General features: G+C 38.7%; 1 protein-coding gene across 1 annotated transcript in view; it reads right to left on the bottom strand.

Annotated features, from left to right (window-relative positions):
• Positions 1-18,383, bottom strand: part of ABCA4 (ATP binding cassette subfamily A member 4) — a gene marked incomplete at its 5' end in the record, with an annotated part of 118,639 nt that overhangs the window by 80,726 nt on the left and 19,530 nt on the right. The window contains 6 exons of the mRNA XM_081325514.1: positions 1,913-2,110; positions 4,011-4,127; positions 4,732-4,871; positions 7,390-7,630; positions 8,275-8,364; positions 16,204-16,401. Of these exons, the coding sequence (XP_081181640.1) occupies positions 1,913-2,110; positions 4,011-4,127; positions 4,732-4,871; positions 7,390-7,630; positions 8,275-8,364; positions 16,204-16,401 (984 nt within the window). The remainder of the gene's footprint in view (positions 1-1,912; positions 2,111-4,010; positions 4,128-4,731; positions 4,872-7,389; positions 7,631-8,274; positions 8,365-16,203; positions 16,402-18,383) is intronic.

Here is an 18,383-nt window from a genome sequence, read left to right as displayed (position 1 = left end):
TAAGGGGGAAAAACATGTACCCCTAAGCTGGTTTTGTTCTGCAGAGAAAATATCCTCCAGGTAAGTTTTCTAAGAAAGATATAAAATGCATAAAGCAGAGAAAGTCCTAATCTTGATATTGAAACCAGAAAGCCTTTAGTATTTTATCATCAAGTTAACTTATATTGTTTTTTCTTACTCAATGCACTCTCCACATTTAATGCTAATATACCTCCCACCCCAGAAAAATCCATGGAGTCAATTCAGTATTCTCAAGCACTCATTTTATATACACTTGGTGGAAAAGCCAGGTTCAAATTAAATGAATAATATTTATTACTGCAGGTGTATGTATACCTAAAAGTCCAAAGATCTGAGTTTTATTTTTCCTCAGCAATACAGAATTTCATAATGTTTACAGTATATGTGCTGTGCATGTATCAAAAGGCAGTGGCTCAATGTTAGTGCATTGCCCCAATGTATTAAGGGTTACAGTTGAGATACTCAAAAAATACAAAATGCAAGTGTTAGCATTACCAGACTGTCGATTTACAAACAACTGCTCACTTTTCTCTAATTAGACATCTGGAGTCTGCCTCACCTAGAGCCCCCAGTTCAAAAGATACCAAGTCATCACTGATGCTTGTCCAACCACTCTTTAAAGCCCCCCGGGAAGTAATTGACCCATTGTTTCAATGAGCAATCATCCTACCCTAAGATAAAAGGTTCATGTTTGTGCTATCCTTTTGCCAAATACATAACATCACTCCACAAATCCAAGCCCAGCCAAATGTAAATATTTATCTGAAAGACTATTATGAGTCCTTCATCACATTTTGTACCTCTTCAACTGAAGTATAAAATGACACTGTTCCAAAATGTTATGAGAGGATATACTCAGGGTCATTCTGTAATTAAGATTTAGTTCAGAGTTTCCTGAGCCCTCCTACTCAAATGACACAGGCATCATATTTTTAAAATCTAAACCAAGCTCCTAGAGAAGATGTATTTGTAGTGAGATCTTAACTCTTCACTTCTCCTTGTGTGTTCTCCTTTACTCCCACCTGTGCGCTGGAGATTTAAATCGCTTTTTATATATGGTCTCAAAACCTGGAACAACCTTTTCCAAAGAAACAGGTATGGCAGGAGAGAAGAAAAAAAAACCACTGCAACCTGAATTTGATTAAAGTAGTGAATAATGCCTGAAAAATGATAAGCATAGTTCAACATTCATTTTAAAATTAATTATTCAACTGTAACTATTGTTTTCATGATGAAGGCAGTCTGCTCTAAAATAATAAATAAAGATATTGGCACTAATACAATCCTCTACAGTACTGCATGCTGACTGGGGAGTTTGGGGAGTTGAAGTCAACACATCTTAAAATTTGGGAAACACTGATCTAAAGTAATTTGCCCCAGTCTGAACATTTTCCACATTAGTGGACTTCAATTCCCAGAATTCTCCAGCCAGAATCAGTCATTAATGGGAATTCTGGGAGCTGAAATCTAAAAATCTAAAAGAGAGGGTAGTTTATACTTTGCAGATTACCTGAAGAGCAATAACTAGTAACAGAACTAGTAGTTGTAGTTTTACTTTAGGAAAGAGAGTCTGGTTAAAAACTACTTAATATATATATAATATATAAACCTTTATTGTCAAAGTACAACATGTGTACATTGAGATTAACTGAGCCTCCCCCCCCCCGTGCTCTCTCCCCCCCAACACACAGTGACAACAAACCCTCCATCCTACCACACAAGATGGCGGCGCGTTCACACGCAGCGGCTCTGAGCTCCCGGTACTGGTGTGTGGTGATTGGACTAAAAACTACTTGTTATGCATTCTGCAATAAGATAAAGACTCTGAGGATAATGGATCATAGAAAAACTGTCTATCTCACATACTGTTGTTTAAAAAAGTGAAACTTACCTCCATGTATTGGTAAGCCATATGAAAAGTCTGATTGGCCATACTGAAGACGGTCCTCCAATCAAAGTTCCTCATATCATCTTTTCTTTTCTCTGGGGGCCCATTATAGAGAAAGTTGATAGCATCTTCCACAGTTAGACCTTCACCACCAAACTGTTCATTTAAGAAACTTTTCACGGTAGGATTTTGCAAAGTGTCCTATTGGTAATATATATATATCAGCTGTAATTTCACAATCCAGCTGTGAAAACATACCTATTACTCTTAAGTGGGGAAACGAATAGCACCTGCCAAATATAGTTTTCCAGATTTTACTTATTATGTAAACATGAATTCAGGAGAAAATGGCATTTCCAGGGAAATGTTTGACCCTTTACCCACCTGCTGGTTGCTCAGTTTAAATGCTGTGCCTCAAAGCCAGTTCCCCTCCCAGTTAAGACTTCTAGTTTCAGAACAATTAAACACATGGTAGCACATTTATTGCTAAAGGAAGCAGTAAAGATTTCCCTGCTGGCTACTTGCTTAGGCCCACCCTTCATGGATTAAGATGAATGGCAACAGTAAAGTGGCATTAGTAGAATTTTGTTTCAGTCATGGAGCTGGAACTGCAACAGTTCTAAATTACCAAGTATGGGCAATAAAAATCAGTCATTAAGAACAGAAGCCCTTTTAGAAAAGAAAAAACACATTGTTTTTTTTTAAAGCCCAGCATTTTAGATTTTAATTTATACCTCTCTGGGAACTTTTCTCACTATGTGGGTTAAAAATCTTGTCCTTAGCCACTTTTGCTGGCTGAGATAGGAGTCAAAATCCAAAACTGGACAGCCCCAGTTTTGGAAGATTGTTCTAGAAATTTGGTAGGTACTGTACATCCTGAGGGGTGCCTGGACTGAAAAAAAAGGGTGCATTTGCATCTCATTTACGGTATATCCACACAGAGAAACCTTCACTTGGGTTGTTTTTTTTTAGTGAAGATGTTCAATGCATGCAGTTTGGACTTTCTTGGTTCCTGGACATCAAATGATTTTCAAACTTAGGAAAAAAACAAATAAAGTAGGATTGCCCATTTACCAATTGATAAAGAAGTTACTGCAAAAACAAAACAAAAAACAACAACAAAGCAGTTCAGTAATTTCTACTAGTTAATGCAGCAATTTATTCATCCCAGTATGAAATGATCTTCCATGAAATGAATGAGTTTGAACTATTATATAACCAGCTGTTTAGACTCTCTGAATTACTATATGTTTACAGAGAACGAGTCTTTCAAAATCTATTAATATTGGTAAACTAAATCTTTGCCAGTTCCAAAGCATCAACTGAATTGCAGAGACTATGGGTTCGCTAACCTTCTTTTGATTTCCAGGGATGCATCATGGAAGCAGAAAGTTGAAAACAAGGTAGAATGACCCGTTTAGTCCAGAATTTTCAATGCAGAATACAGCTACAGCATTCCTGAAACATGGATTTCCCTCTTCCATTTGAATATCTATGGTGAGCAATAATCCATCCTTCTTCCAAAGGTGAATTCTGATCTCTTCAATTTTTAACCATTAGCTTTAAACCTGTTTTCTGTAATAGTGTTTCACAATTAGTTTTAAGATGCCTGGATTTCAACTCCCATCCCATGGCTGGCTGAGGAATTGTGGGAGTTGAAGTTCATGTATCTTAAAGTTATCAAGGTTCAGAAATACTGCTCTAGAGCAGAGGTCCCCAGGCTTTTGGGCACCAGGGACCGGTTCCATGCAAAGAGGTTTTTCCATGGACCGGAGGGTGCATTGTTTTGTATGCTGCCTGCATCCCACGGATGGGGCTTTGCTTGTCTGTGTGGACCGGTTGCTGGCATGCTGGGGCCCGGTACCAGTCCACAGACCGGAGGTTGGGGACCCCTGCCCTAGAGTAATAGAGAGCAAATCTGCTGCATCTTCTCAATTAGCATTTACTGAGAGATGATCAACCTGGAGAGCGCATGGGCCAATCTTTATAGATTCTTAGATGTATTCGTATTCAAAGATGGGGTTTTTTTTACTTTAATGTTCCATGCTAAATTATTGTACTTTAGCTGACTTTCCAGGCTAAGCAAACTGTCCGTACTTACTCGGATCATGTTCATTTGTACACTGTCATTGAAGAAATTCCACAGTTGAGGTCCCACTTCTTTCCATGCTTTAGTCAAGAATTTCAAGCGCTCAAGTTGTTCAAATGTGAAATTTGCCTTGAGGAATTTAAAATATATTGAATGAGGAAAAGGAACGTGGAGGAGGTGGTGTCTATATTTGTTGATTTTGCTAAATTTCTCAAATCAATTTTGTAAACAAAAGTGACATTCTTTGAAATGAGATGAGTTCTCTACAGCTTCCCACGTTTGGAAGTACAAGTCAATAAGTATTCTTTCAAATTTCTCCTGAAATTCTCTGAACATGATGAGGCACTGAATTAGGAAGAATGAGGAAAAAACATGTTTTTCTTTACACCCCTAACTACTAAGGACTCTTTCTCTCTCTCTCTCTCTCTCTCCCTCTCTCTCTCTCTCTCTCTCTCTCTCTCTCTCTCTCTCTCTCTCTCTCTCTCTCTTTGTGTGTGTGTGTGTGTGTGTGTGTATTTAAAACAACAAGAAGTAGAAAATGCTTTGAGAATGAAATATATTTTGGTGGTAATAACTTAATTGGTTTGTTGAATAGACCTTTCTGCTAAATTGCTTTAAGAGGAGAGGGAGATGGGCAGTCTAGAAACATGAAACATGAAATATAAACAAACAAATAAAAATACTCTCCATAGAAATAATTAGGAAGGGATGAAAGGAGGGGAGAAATTCTTACATTCTTCAGTGTCTTCTGTACTGCAGGTGAATCAGGAGAAAAGAGGATTTTCCCCATTAGCAATGGTTTCATAGTCCTCCAAATTATTTTGGTTAAAGTGTTTGATTCCATTGTTTGTATCAACCGATTACAAAAGGGTGCTGTTAGAAGAGGATAAGGGGTGGGGGGAAGAAAACTTACATTATATAATGCTGAGCTAGTCTCATAGTTTAATACATCCCGCAGAGTCTATTCTCCTGAAAGGATCTTTTCATATTACTAAAAGAAAATCACCATCCCTAGGAACTGAACAGACTGAGCAGAACAACTTGTTCTGTATTTGTATAACTGCCATTGCTTCTTGGTAAAAAAAAAAACCTCCAGAGGAATAGCATTTGAATAAAAGTTAGGTAAGTGGAATAATACATTTATTGAGAGCACTGTACAGCAGACATGGCTTCAGCAGCAGACACATTTTTCTTCCCACTCGGTTTTTCCTGTTCTTTTAATTTTTCAGGTTCTCACCTAACTCTTGACATCTTGAAAGCTGGAATAGTAAACTCAAATTGGCCATGGCCAGGGCTATTTTTGTTCAGTTTTTAAAGTAAGAGATAGAAATGAGGAAAAAAAGTTGGTTGCTTTTCCTATTTTTATTTGTGCAACATTTAAAAGGTAGTTCTGTCAGAGAATAGAATAGAATAGAATAGAATAGAATAGAATAGAATAGAATAGAATAGAATAGAATAGAATAGAATAGAATAGAATAGAATAGAATAGAATAGCTGGAAGGGACCTTGGAGGTCTTCTAGCCAAGCCCCCTGCTCAAGCAGGAGAACCTATACCAGACATGTGAAACTCGCGACGTCACGTGATGTCGTGCAACTTATCGGAGCTTTTTCTCCATTGCTGGCAATGGGGTGGGCACGGTTTTAGGATGACGCGTCTGGTCCGCGGGCTGGCAGTTTGACACCCCGACCTATACCATTTCAGACAAACCTCCAGTGATGAAGCACCCACAACCTCTGAAGGCAAGCTGTTCCACTGGTTAATTATTCTCACTGTTAGGAAGGTTCTCCTTAATTCCAAGTTGCTTCTCTCCTTGATTAGTTTCCATCCATTGCTTCTTGTCCTGTCTTCTGGTCCTTTGGTAAATAACGTGACTCCCTCTTCTTTGTGGCAGTCCCTCAGATACTGGAATACTGCTCTCATGTCACCCCTAGTACTTCTTTTCTCTAGACTAGCCAAACCCAAATCCTGCAACTATTCTTTATAAGTTTTAGGTCTTTATTCATCTTAGTTGCTCTTCTCTGCTCTTTTTCCAAAGTCTCAACATTTTTTTTTTGTAGTGTGGTGACCAAAACTTGACACAGTATTCCATGTGTGGTCTTACTAAGGTATTATAAAGTGGTACTAATATTTTGTGTGATTTTGATTCTGCGCCTTTGTTTATACAACCAAGGATTGTATTAGCTTTTTTGGCTGCTGCTGCACACTGCTGGCTCAGGTTTAAGTGATCATCCACTAGGGCTCCAAGGTCCCTCTCACAATTACTGTTTTGATATTTACATAACATTAGAACACGTCTTACATTTCTGTAATCAAAACGTTCTGTGCTTCAAGATAAACTGGACTTCATTATAATAAAATATGTTCTTGTACAGCAATAATGTGAAGTATAACACCATCATATAACAAATGTTTTAATGATTAGCTTTGGAGTCCCCAGAAACAAAAGCGAAAACTTTTGTTCATTCCTCTATAGACCTGTATATATTTCTGTAAACATTAACAAACTGGGCATCTGCACTTTCACAACAATTTTAGCACACTGCAAATTCTATTTTCAAATATACATTACAAACTTTGCCTTACTATTGGATCAATCCTACTTGCTCAAATTTTTTACAGAACAAGATCCTGAGAATGGGGAAAGAATTTAAGGTAAACTGCTAGCCTGCTGTATACAAAAATAAAAGTTATTCACAAATTGCTCATAATTGTGAAGGTTATTGAAAAATTATAAAATCAGATAAATTGTTGCCAACATCAAAAGCAAAAGATGCTGTTTAAAGCAACTTATTTGTAAATCCACATGTAAAGGCCATCTACACTTAATACAATACTGTGCATAAAAAGAAAGGTAGGAGGTTTACTGAAAACCAAACTACACAGATCATTCACAAGCATTAAATAGCACTTAATCTAATGACATATAGCATATTTTACTAATTTTTTGTTTGTATCCTGCCTTTATTATTTTTATAAATAACTCAGAGACTTAGGAATTCAGTTCCCAGTTATTTAAACATAGGAATGAGCTTTTTAGTGGAAGCTTTTTTTTTTAACAAAATAATTTTCTGCAAGAACCATTTTGCCAGTTTTACAGAAATCTTTTTTTAGTGGCTGGAAGTTCCACCACTGCCCACATCTGAGTCTTTGGTAGCTTTCTTTGAAGCACCTGGTAGTTCTCAAAATATTACCAGTCTCAGACAAGACAGCAAAGATACACAGCTATCAGATCCCTACCTTAATGATTGCAGCTGCTTTTTGCCTTAACTCAGATGAAACACTAATTGTTCAGGCCAAACAGTCCGAGTGACTAATGGGGTAGGGACACTATCAACTTCTAGGCCAATCCATCAATCTCACATGAAGTCAGGATCCAAATGGCAGACTTACTGGTTGAGTTGTCATAAAAATAAACGGATTCCTTTTCTTTGGTGTCAATTCCAAGGAAGGCCCTGTAATTGTTATCTTCATACCAGTTTAGAGAGAGTATTCTGGATCCATCTCCCTCTGGGTAACCACAGAACAGGTCAGATAAAATTCTCAGCAATTGCGGTAAGGATGCTGGCTCTTCCTCTTGAAGAAATGGCTGGAGTGTTGACAAAACCACCCGAACGCTCGGCCTGCGGATTAACTGCCATGAAACAAAGCATCTTAACGAATGGTCTTCAAACAAAGAAACACTGCAGCCTTTGTGGATCAAAGAACACTACCATAAATATAGATAAGGAAATCTGCCCTTGGTTGGAGGCTAAAAAGAAAAAAACAAACAAACAAACATGGTACTCTTATGGTCTTCCACTCTGACTGACTCTACCAGGACGCAAAAGCCAGATTTCCACTAGTATTTGACTGTATTTTCTAGAATTACCCAATTATTGTGCCAAAAACTAGTAATGATAGATTTTAAATTTTAAATTGCCTCAGTGATAACCAGGTGGAGATTTTAAATTGCCTCAGTGATAACTGGGTGGAGAGAGCTAGAGGATTTTGCCAGAGTGAAGTAGCAGATAACAGGGTATCCTTAGAGGAAAACACAAACATTGCCACACTGTTTGTTATTTTAGTAATTTTAATCTAAAAAAAAATTACAAGAATTTCTGTCTCCAGGGCCAGAATAACGGGGCCAGCCCTGGGTACTATGTATTCAAGATATTGGTCTTGAATGAGCCCATTTACTCTAATGACCAGATTATACCCAACACAATCGTCTTCAACCAGATGGCTTTTAGAGGAATTGGACTACAATATTTAAATTTTTAAATCATGCTCACTTACCTTTTGTATTGCTTGAGATATATTAGAAAATATTCGTCTCCAGAGCACTAGGTCAGCACCTTGTGCATTATTGTCCCAAACACTGGGAAGCTACAATGGAAAGACATACACACTGGTGAGTCATTAACAGAACTTTACTCACAATGAATCATGGAGGTTTGCTTCCAAGTCTAAAGACTCCAGCTTTGGAGTGATGGGATTGTAAAACCAGTTCAAATATAGTGATGGCAGCAATATCAAAAATAGCTGAGTATGCATCCATCATCTTTGTTGTATGGAGTGAGAATTGGGTGTTATATCTGAGATGAAATATAAATGCATGTTGAATACTGTAGGAAGAAGTATTTCAAAGAAGTGTTTGTGATAATACAAGAAGAGATGTAATCAAGGATGAATGGGTGATAAATGAATGTTGATTGAATACCAAGTGTGTAACCATTACTAGGGAAGGTCAGTGAGGTTACATAGAGAGAATGAATGTTGATCCCATTGCGTATACAAAGGAAGAATGAATAGGTCAAAAGGAAGGTGAAGATCAAGAAAGTCTTCATTGTATGAAGCTGACGAGATCCTTAGGAAGAGGGAGTTGAGAAGACTAAAAGGCAATATATGAAGTGCTGTGCTGAGATTATGTACAGTATGATTCAGTGTGAATTAGTTTTAACTTTTTCTCCCCCCCCCCCCCCGCTCTTTTCTCTCAGGACTTTAATTTTTTGACATGCTTTTTATTTCTCCTTTGTTACCCATGCATAGCATTGCTTACTCCAAAAGAGAGTATTTTGATGAATAAGTATATTGTACATGTTGTAGGCCCCATCCTGGGATCTTAAATGTCTGTGGATGGTTTAGACAGAACCAAATCTTGATTAGAGGAAAATAAAGCTATCTTGGGTCAATGGGTCAGTAGCTTAAAGCTAACAGGGTTGTTTGAACGAAAAATCTGGAATAGGGATCAGACAGTACCTTAACCAGGTTACCTTATTCTTGTAAGAAAAGATCTTGAGGGCTCTTTCAATACATTCCTTCAGGATTAATCATACCAGTCTCCCAATTCCAAACACAGAATCCCTAGGAATAATTTAGCCTACTTAAGGAGAGCACGTGATATCATACTTTTTCATGACTTATATTTTCTAAGTCATCCTTAGAAAATTATATAACACCTAAAGGCATACAATGCTTCAGGTAACATTCTGTGACATGGTACTCTCAACATTTGTTGACACTATAAGCCACAATCGCATACTTCTTTTCACAATCCACCCACACAGTTATCCTTTTTATGTAAAACAATAATGTTCTGGTGTAACACGGAGGGCTTGAAACAACTTTGCTGATGATCAAGCATTTGTAGAACCAGAAAGAATGCGGTTTTCTTTCCAAGATGGTGAGCTGAAATGTACAAGACAAGCTGGAATGCATGGGCTGCGCTTCAGACTGTGGGAAACATATAATTCAAGTATGAAGATGATTCACTCCCTTTACCTTTTAGGCATCATCCTTCTGGGTTGTCGAAATTATTTCAGAAAACTTCACTCAGTGGGATAACACATACCACAGATTACAGGACAGGCCTCTCTTGTTCATGGTCTGTCTGTCACTCATGAGAAAGTCCAGTGAAACAAGGAAATTGTAATGTGAGTAATTTTACAAGGCAAACAAGGGATTTTAAGAAATCATCTACATTGCTCTCTGTTCACTTCCTTGTTCTACCACAACTTTCCACCAGTGATTTGGATTAGTTGAAATATTTAGCCCTACTTTAGAATCCAGATCAGTTGAGCTGGATTCTTCATGTGACTTGCATTTTTCAGCTTTTAACAGTCCTTGAGTTTTGCCCATTCCTTTGCCCAGAAAAGGCAAATATAGGTAGTCCTCGGCTTATGACCACAGTTGAGCCCAAAATTTTTGTTGCTAAGTGAGATATTTTGCTCCATTTTACAACCATTCTTGCCACAGTTGTTAAGTGAATCATTGCAGTTGATAAGTTAGTAACATGTTGTTAAGTCAATCTGGCTTCTTCATTTGACTTTCCTTGTTAAAGGTAAAGGTAAAGGTTCCCCCGCACATGCGTGCTAGTCGTTTCCGACTCTAGGGGCCGGTGCTCATCTCCGTTTCAAAGCCGAAGAGCCAGCACTTGTCCGAGGACGTCTCCGTAGTCATGTGGCCGGCATGACTAGACGCCAAAGGCGCACGGAATGCTGTTACCTTCCCACCGTAGTGGTCCCTATTTTTCTACTTGCATTTTTACGTGCTTTCGAACTGCTAGGTTGGCAGAAGCTGGGACGAGTAACAGGCGCTCACTCTGTTACACGGCACTCGGGATTCGACCTGCCAAACTGCCGACCTTCTGATCGACAAGCTCAGTGTCCTAACCCACTGAGCCACCGCGTCCCTTGGGGACTTTCCTTGTTAGAAGGTTGCAAAAGGGGGTCGCAGGACCACACAACACTGCAACCATCATAAATATGAGTCAGTTGCCAGGAGTCTGAATTTTGATCACATGACCATGGGGAAGCCGCAACAGTTGTAAGTGTGAAAATGGTCATAAGTCACTTTTTTCAGTGCTGTTGTAACTTTGAAAGGTCACTAAAGGAACTGTTGTAAGTTGAGGACTACCTGTAATATATATTTATTAAAACGGCTCATATTACAAGTGAGGTGTCATTCTAGGTCTGCAACCTCATGTGTCATCAGCTGGGTTTTAATTCTGAGTCAATATGCCTAGGTTTACATCGTGGTCACCACAATGTAAAAAAGATGTTGATACTCTAGAAAGAGCATAGAGAAGAACAACGAAGATGATTAGGGGACTGGAGGCTAAAACATATAAAGAACGGTTGCTGGAATTGGGTATGTCTAGTTTAATGAAGAGAAGGACGAGGGGGACATGATAGCAGTGTTCCAATATCTCAGGGGCTGCCACAAAGAAGAGGGAGTCAAGCTATTCTCCAAAGCACCTGAAGGCAGGACAAGAAGCATTGGATGGAAACTCATCAAGGAGAGAAGCAACCTAGAACTAAGGAGAAACTTCCTGACAGTTAGAACAATTAATCAGTGGAACAACCTGCCTCCAGAAGCTGTGAATGCTCCAACATTGGAAGTTTTTAAGGAGAGATTGGACAGCCATTTGTCTGAAAGGGTATAGGGTTTCCTGCCTGTGGAGGGGGTTGGACTAGGTCAGGGGTAGGCAACCTCGGCTCTTTTATGATTCATGGACTTCAACTCCCAGAATTCCTGAGCCAGCTTGGCTGGCTCAGGAATTCTGGGAATTGAAGTCCATGAGTCATAAAAGAGCCGAGGTTGCCTACCCCTGGACTAGGTCATAGGTCCCTTCCAACTTTATTATTATTATTATTATTATTATTATTATTATTATTATTATTATTATTATTATTATTATTATTATATTATATTATATTATATTATATTATATTATATTAATTATATTGTATTGTATTGTATTGTATTGTATTGTATTGTATTGTATTGTATTGTATTGTATTGTATTGTATTATATTATTATTATGTTTGTCCACTGGTAAATGAAGTGAAAGTAGTTTAAAAATTGTCCATATGGGACATTAAACCAAAAATATCAAGGGACCTTGGACATCACTGGCCTTTATTGATAAAAAGGGAACTTTGTGGCACACACTGCTATCAAGTACAGACAAAACAGATGCTTTATATTATAAGGAAAGAAGAAAAGACCATGACAAATATATGCTATTTCGGGCAAGATCCTCCAGCTAATGCCAATTTCCTCCTTAGTCTTGAACTTAATGTTATGATTGCTTCATAGAATATAGCCAAAAGCTTTAAAGCATCCTTAGGCAAAATTTGTATTACAGATAAAGTATATGAGATTTCCATTCTGGTTATGAAAGCTGAAGTTCAAAATATCTGGAAACCAAAACAGAAGAGAAGGTTATCTGTACTTGGATGCCAGCTGGCCATAAACTGGAAGTCTCCAAGCCTTGTGTTTCCTGCTTCTCACTAAGACCTCCAAGCTAGTGAAATTTCACTCTTTCATTGCTTTTACATGCAGTTTTGGCAATACTTCCTGACATTCCCTTCACTTTAATCTCTGTCAGTCAATACAACCATTGACTGTGAAAGCTGGGGAAACAGAATTTGGAAACCAAAACCACCTAGAAGGTATCAATTTATGGACAGCTGCTCTGCAATATGAACAGATAAGGATAGGAAACCAATGCAGAGCCCATTTTGGAGTAACTATAGCAGGCTTACGATACATGGATTTTCTGTCAGACTTACATTTGTTCTTAAGAGTTTGGGACAAAACCAAAGCACATGACTCTGGGCAGCTAATAATGCTGAGAAACAAGATACAGATAGCCCTCAACGTATGACTGGCTGTTTAGCAACTGTTCGAATTTACATCCAGGGTTCCAGGCTCAGTGACAAAATCAAGTCCTTACCAAGTCTCACTGGTGTCAAGACAATTCTGGGGAAATGGGGAAATGCTGTGCCAGAGGGCAGGCACCACAATGGGTTTTCCTGGGTCCTGCAACATGACAGTCCCTAATGGATGAGATCCGAAACATGCCTCTCCTATTGGATCTAACAGGATGGACAGATACAGTTGGGGAGAGATGATCCTTTCAATTAACATGGGCCCAATCCATGAGTAGCTTTGAAGTTAACCAGCACCACATAATATTGAACCCAGAAGCAGAGTGGCAGCCAATACATCCCATGAAGCAGAGGTGTTACACGTACCGAACAACAGTGTATTTTGCAGCAGCTGAAGATTCTGAATACTCTTCAAAGTCAGCCCAGTGTAAAGCTCTTTGCAGTACTCAAGTCCAATCAGGGAGGTGATCAAAGCATGATGACCTTAAACACTGCTTCCCAGTTTAGGAATGGGATAAATTGCCCCGCAACGTAGAGCTGTACAAAGGCCATCCTACCCAAGCCTGCCACCTGTTCTTCAAGTAGGTGTCACGTGTTTAGGAGAACCCCACAAATTTCTTCACAAATGAACAGATACCCTCTTTCTCATTCTCTCCCTCCCCCCTGCTTTCAGCAAGCGTCCTCTTTCAATTCAGATTTCATTTCCTAAGGCAAAGTTGTAAAACGCAGCAGCTCTCAATTGGATTGCAGGTCAAAAGGCTTCTGGAGGAGCTAAGTGCCGCTAAGGGCATCATTACATCCTGACAGCAAGTTGACATGAAAGCCAAGAAAGGCCTCTTCTGCATCAAAAATGTCTCAGCCGTCAGAAACCTAAGCAAATGACAGCTTTGTGGAAAAGGCATGTTGGTGTTTCGCACCAATTGTATACAGTAGAAGGGCCAGCAACCGAAAGTGCCCTGGGGCATCTAGGGTACTGCATCTGAACTTTCTACAGATACAATAGAAGAATAGAGGGACTGTGAGACTCAGTCTGGAAAATTTCCAAACATGGGATTAACTTAAAGGCAAAAGCTGATTCAAATTTATCCTGGAATACTGATTGGGGTGGTGGTGTCTCTTATAGGCCTTTTTCCTCCTTCTCCTTCATTGTACCTTGACTGAGCGAGCTTGGCTTATTGCCTCTGCCCAAATCATCCACCCCTGGAACTAGTCTCTTGGAGGAAATCTAAAGAATGTGTTGACTCTGACAAGTATAAATGGTCCCTTCCCTCCTTCAGCTCTTCTTTTCTCTGCCAGACAAAACTCTCTTATTCTCTAATGAATGTGTCATGTAGCATCCACCATTTGACTCATGCTCCAAATCTTCCCCCCTTCACTCCTGGTATCTTTAACAAAAAAAAAATTATTTTTTTCAAGGAAACGATGGGTTAGTAATTCTCCAATCCACCCCCAACACATCTCAGTACCTTCTGATTATAAATTGCTTCTCTTTTTGACCCCCAAAGCACATGGACTCTTGTCCATCGATCCATTTGTTCCAATGATGCAACTTTCCTTTTTTCCTTCACATCCTATGTTTTTTTTAGTGTCCAGCTCTTAAACCTATTTCATACATTCCTTCCACCTATTTTGCTGGATTTGTGAAGAAAGGAGGGAAAAATCCACATCAGGTATTGAATAATTCATCAGGTGTACTTATGGGGTGATCTGGGTGTAGCAGGGTGATAAATAAACCTATAAAGCCCTACATGGCATGGGTCCGGATTACCTACGGCAGCACCTGCTCCCGGCATCAACCTCCCTCCGTCCAGTGCGCTCTCACAGAGTGGGCCTCCTCAGGGTGCCTCCGATCAGAGAATGTTGATTGGTGGCCCCCAGGGGGAGGGCGTTCTCTGTGGGCGCGCCAGACCTATGGAACCGCTTGCCGGTTGAGCTCCAGATGGGCCCTGAACTTCGCTCCTTCCGGCGCGATTTAAAAACTTATCTATTTGAACAATCTGGCCTGGTCTGATGGGTTTAGGGTTGGATCTAATTTTAACATAGTTTTAATTATTGTATTATATTGGGCATAATTATTTAATTCTTTTTAACTTCTTTTCTAACTTTTGTATTTATATTCTGATATTTATTGCGGTATAAAAATTTAATAAATAATAATAATAATAAATATAGATACCTCTTCTGCATGTACCTGTAGAAATATTCTTTTAATGAAAAACAAAAAGGCAGAGGAACTAGATCGGCAATAAGCAAATGAAATCCATTCTCAAAAGCATCCAGAACACTTTATCCATCCAATTTATTTCTCCCAATAACTTGAAGACTTCAAGTCCTCCTTTGGGGCAAACCAGTGTTATACAACTCTAGTTACCGGTATACAACATCTTAGATTGGGCTAAAGCATTTGGATCGTTTGTGGTTCAGCATGTTGTGGGACCAACCATTTTTTTTTCTTGGATCAAGAATATTAAGGAAACATAGGAATTATGCAGTGGAAGGTTTTTAGGCATTTCTTTTCTGGAATGGTTTAAGAAACTTTTATGTCTCTCCATTCTAAATGATCTTTGAGCTAGTCTATCATTTTATGGGAACAAGTAAATCTAATGCATCAAGTGAATCATGATTCATCTACTTAAGTCCTCTGGACTTCCTTATCCGGGTATTCTCAGGATGCTTCCATCATCCACAGCCAGCCAACATATCTGTTTGAGGAAAGCTTTTGCTCTCATCTATGCCAAAACAAAGGAAAAAGCTGCCAAGGTGGACTTTGTAGTAATACTCCCACCTCTTTCCTTGACTTCTTTAGCGAGAAGTTTCTTTCTTTTCTTTTTTTAGGAACATATGCTGTAGTTGAGATAAGCCTTTCAGCTTCCTGTACAAAGGAAGCAAATAAATATCTCCTTTATTCTACTCAAGGTCTTGGGTTAAAAAGTACCATGAATGAAGATGCAGTTTCAGCTGTTTAAACTGTATTAATAAGATTAAATCAAACATATACCAACCCAGAAACCAGAAAGAATTTGCAACAAATGCAACTATGGTGTGTTTTAGTTATGACAGCATATTTCCCTAAACACTTTTTTTAAAAACTTCAATAAACTTTGGGATTCCAAATCTGTGCTATATGCCTCTGATACATAGCCTTTCTGGCGATGCAAGGATCCAAATTCAGAGAAATGTCCACTATTAATGTTAGGAGAAAAAAGTTGCCATGCATGGCACAACTCCACCAGTCTACCAAAGCCTTTTCCTCTTATGGCTAAAATATAGAAGGTAGATTTAATTTGTTTCTTTGTGAATGATGGCATAGAATGTAGTCTCATTTTTGCCTTTGTTCTTCAGTTGAAGTTTCTCCGGCATGGGTGCCAGGACTCTATAGGTGCCTGATTATGCCTCTGCTCCTGTCACACTGTAACTATATCATTATTTTATTTATTTTATTTCATCATCTAAGAAAAATGTACTTTGTTGAACATAGTTTAAACAAAAGAACCATACCCTCATTGTTATTCCCATTAGTAAAAAGATAAGCCTTTGACTGGAACTTACCAAATGGAAAAGCTTAAAGAAGTCCACATTTGCATATAAGGAGTCTTCAACCTTTTGCAAATTCTCCTGGGAAAGGGCACACATTGCACTATGCACAGCCTGAAAGCCACTTGGACTCCGGAAGATAATAAAGCGATTCAGCAAGGTCTGGCTGCAAGCTATATCTTTCAGAGTCAAGTCCGGGACACCAAAGGCAAACTGTGGACAAAACACAAATTGTAGCCACCCATCGTTTTATTATCATCTAAGAATGCTGCGGGAGGCCTCTGCGGAGCCCAGAGGCATTGTTAGAAATGCATATTATACTGGAGACCAATGTGTTCTTTTGCAACATGCTAGCTTCCCATTTTTTTTAAAATTTAACAAAATATTTAAAAATACCTAAAAAGAGAGCTTGTATTGGCAGGTACATGGTCACAAACTGCAGCACAAGCAGGTGAGAGGAGACAGAAGTCCAATCAAGAAACAATGTTCAACTTTTTAACCTGAGGGATTGCCTTTTCCCAAGAGTCTCTGTCTGTCCAACCACATCTAGCAGATTGGCCGTGCTGCAGATCCTGTCAGCCAAAGAGTGTTGGCTGGCAGCGACCCGAAGATGGGTTTTTTCTGCAGTGGCCCCTGCTCTATGGAACATCCTCTCTTGGGAGATTAGAATGACTCAACCCTGTTAGCCTGTCTTAAGGCCATAAAACCTGGCTATATTCCTGAGCCTGAGTGTGTTAAGGGCCCAGTTTCCTGGCTGTATTGGTAACTGGCCAAATATCTTGGCTGCTATATATATTTATTTTGGATGTTTTCATTGTTTTTATTCTTTTCAAATGTTTTAATATTTTGATTGTAATATATATTTTTAATTGTAAGCTGCCCAGAGTTTTTGACTGAGATGGGTGGTTATAGAAATTGAATATATGAGAGAGAGGGAGGGAGGGAGGGAGAGAGAGAGAGAGAGAGAGAGAGGGAGAGAGAGGGAGGGAGGGAGGACAACCCATAATTAAGAACAGAGCCTATTATAGCAAAATCAAGTTAGTGATTCATAGTGATTCAAGTTCATTACACAGTATTATAATATTCAGCTTATTAGAAATTTGACTTAAGGACAGAACTTGGGAACAGAACATGTTCTTAAACTGGAGAATACCTGTACCTTAGAACACCTTTTTCTCTCATATTGAAGTAAATAATACCTTACTGGTAGTTTGTTGCTGTAATTGACCCAGATTCACCTCTTTATGTGGGAGCAGTTTGTATAAATCATCACGCAATTTAAGTCAGTGTGAGAAATGGAATGTCCAATGCTGTTCATTTTTAACCTTATCAGAAACTAAGACTCTATCCTATGTCACATTTCTATAAGAATACAGAATATGTGGCAGAATTACATTGGTCAGGGAAATTAACATCCTAATATTCTCATTTCTGATAAAGAAATAAAGCTTCACATTCTTGCCAGTAGAAACAGATGCTTGAAAGAAAGCAACTAATGCAGTTATCACCAGAAGCTAAAATAGTACCTGTGTAACTGCCACAGTCTCTTGCAGGCAAGTATTTTAGATTACTATCAAGAAATAAAGTTGCAGCCAGGAAAAGATCTTTTTATTAGTTGGATCCGAGACAGCCCGGAAATCCCAGGGCAGTAGACAAGACTAGGATGTCTAAAATACTTCCCAGAAGAAGTAAGGAATCACAGTCCATATGGCTACCAAGAAAATACTGGAATAATCAAGATGTATTCAAGCAGTTATAGAATTACTAGGTTATTTTGCAAATCTTTTGTTTTGTGATCTGTAGATATTGTGATACAAAATTGGGAACAAAAGCATCAGTCTAAATACTATTCTGTGGACATTCTTCATAGAACCAGGGCCAATAGAGGATTTAATATTTTTTTTAAAAAAAACTCAGTGAAAGAGATTATTAATGCTGATTTGCTGAAAGAGATTACTAGTCATTAAATGTAATTTCTACATAGAATTTTAACTGAAGTCCCAATTCAAAAATGTTCTTCTTTAACTACCCATCTGGTTTTCTTTGCAGCCCAGCTTTTCCTATGACTCAGAAACAGCCCCGTTATCTCTCTTGTAACCTGAAAGCAGCAGTTGGGAAATAAATTCCAGTAATTTTATCGGAGTGAGTGCCATTGTTCGGCAAGCACTTTTGAGAGAAGAAACAAAATATTTTCT

Source organism: Vipera berus, assembly GCF_964194415.1.
Source record: "Vipera berus genome assembly, chromosome: 3".
Lineage (NCBI taxonomy): Eukaryota > Metazoa > Chordata > Lepidosauria > Squamata > Viperidae > Vipera > Vipera berus.
This window is presented reverse-complemented; position numbering and strand designations above follow the sequence as displayed.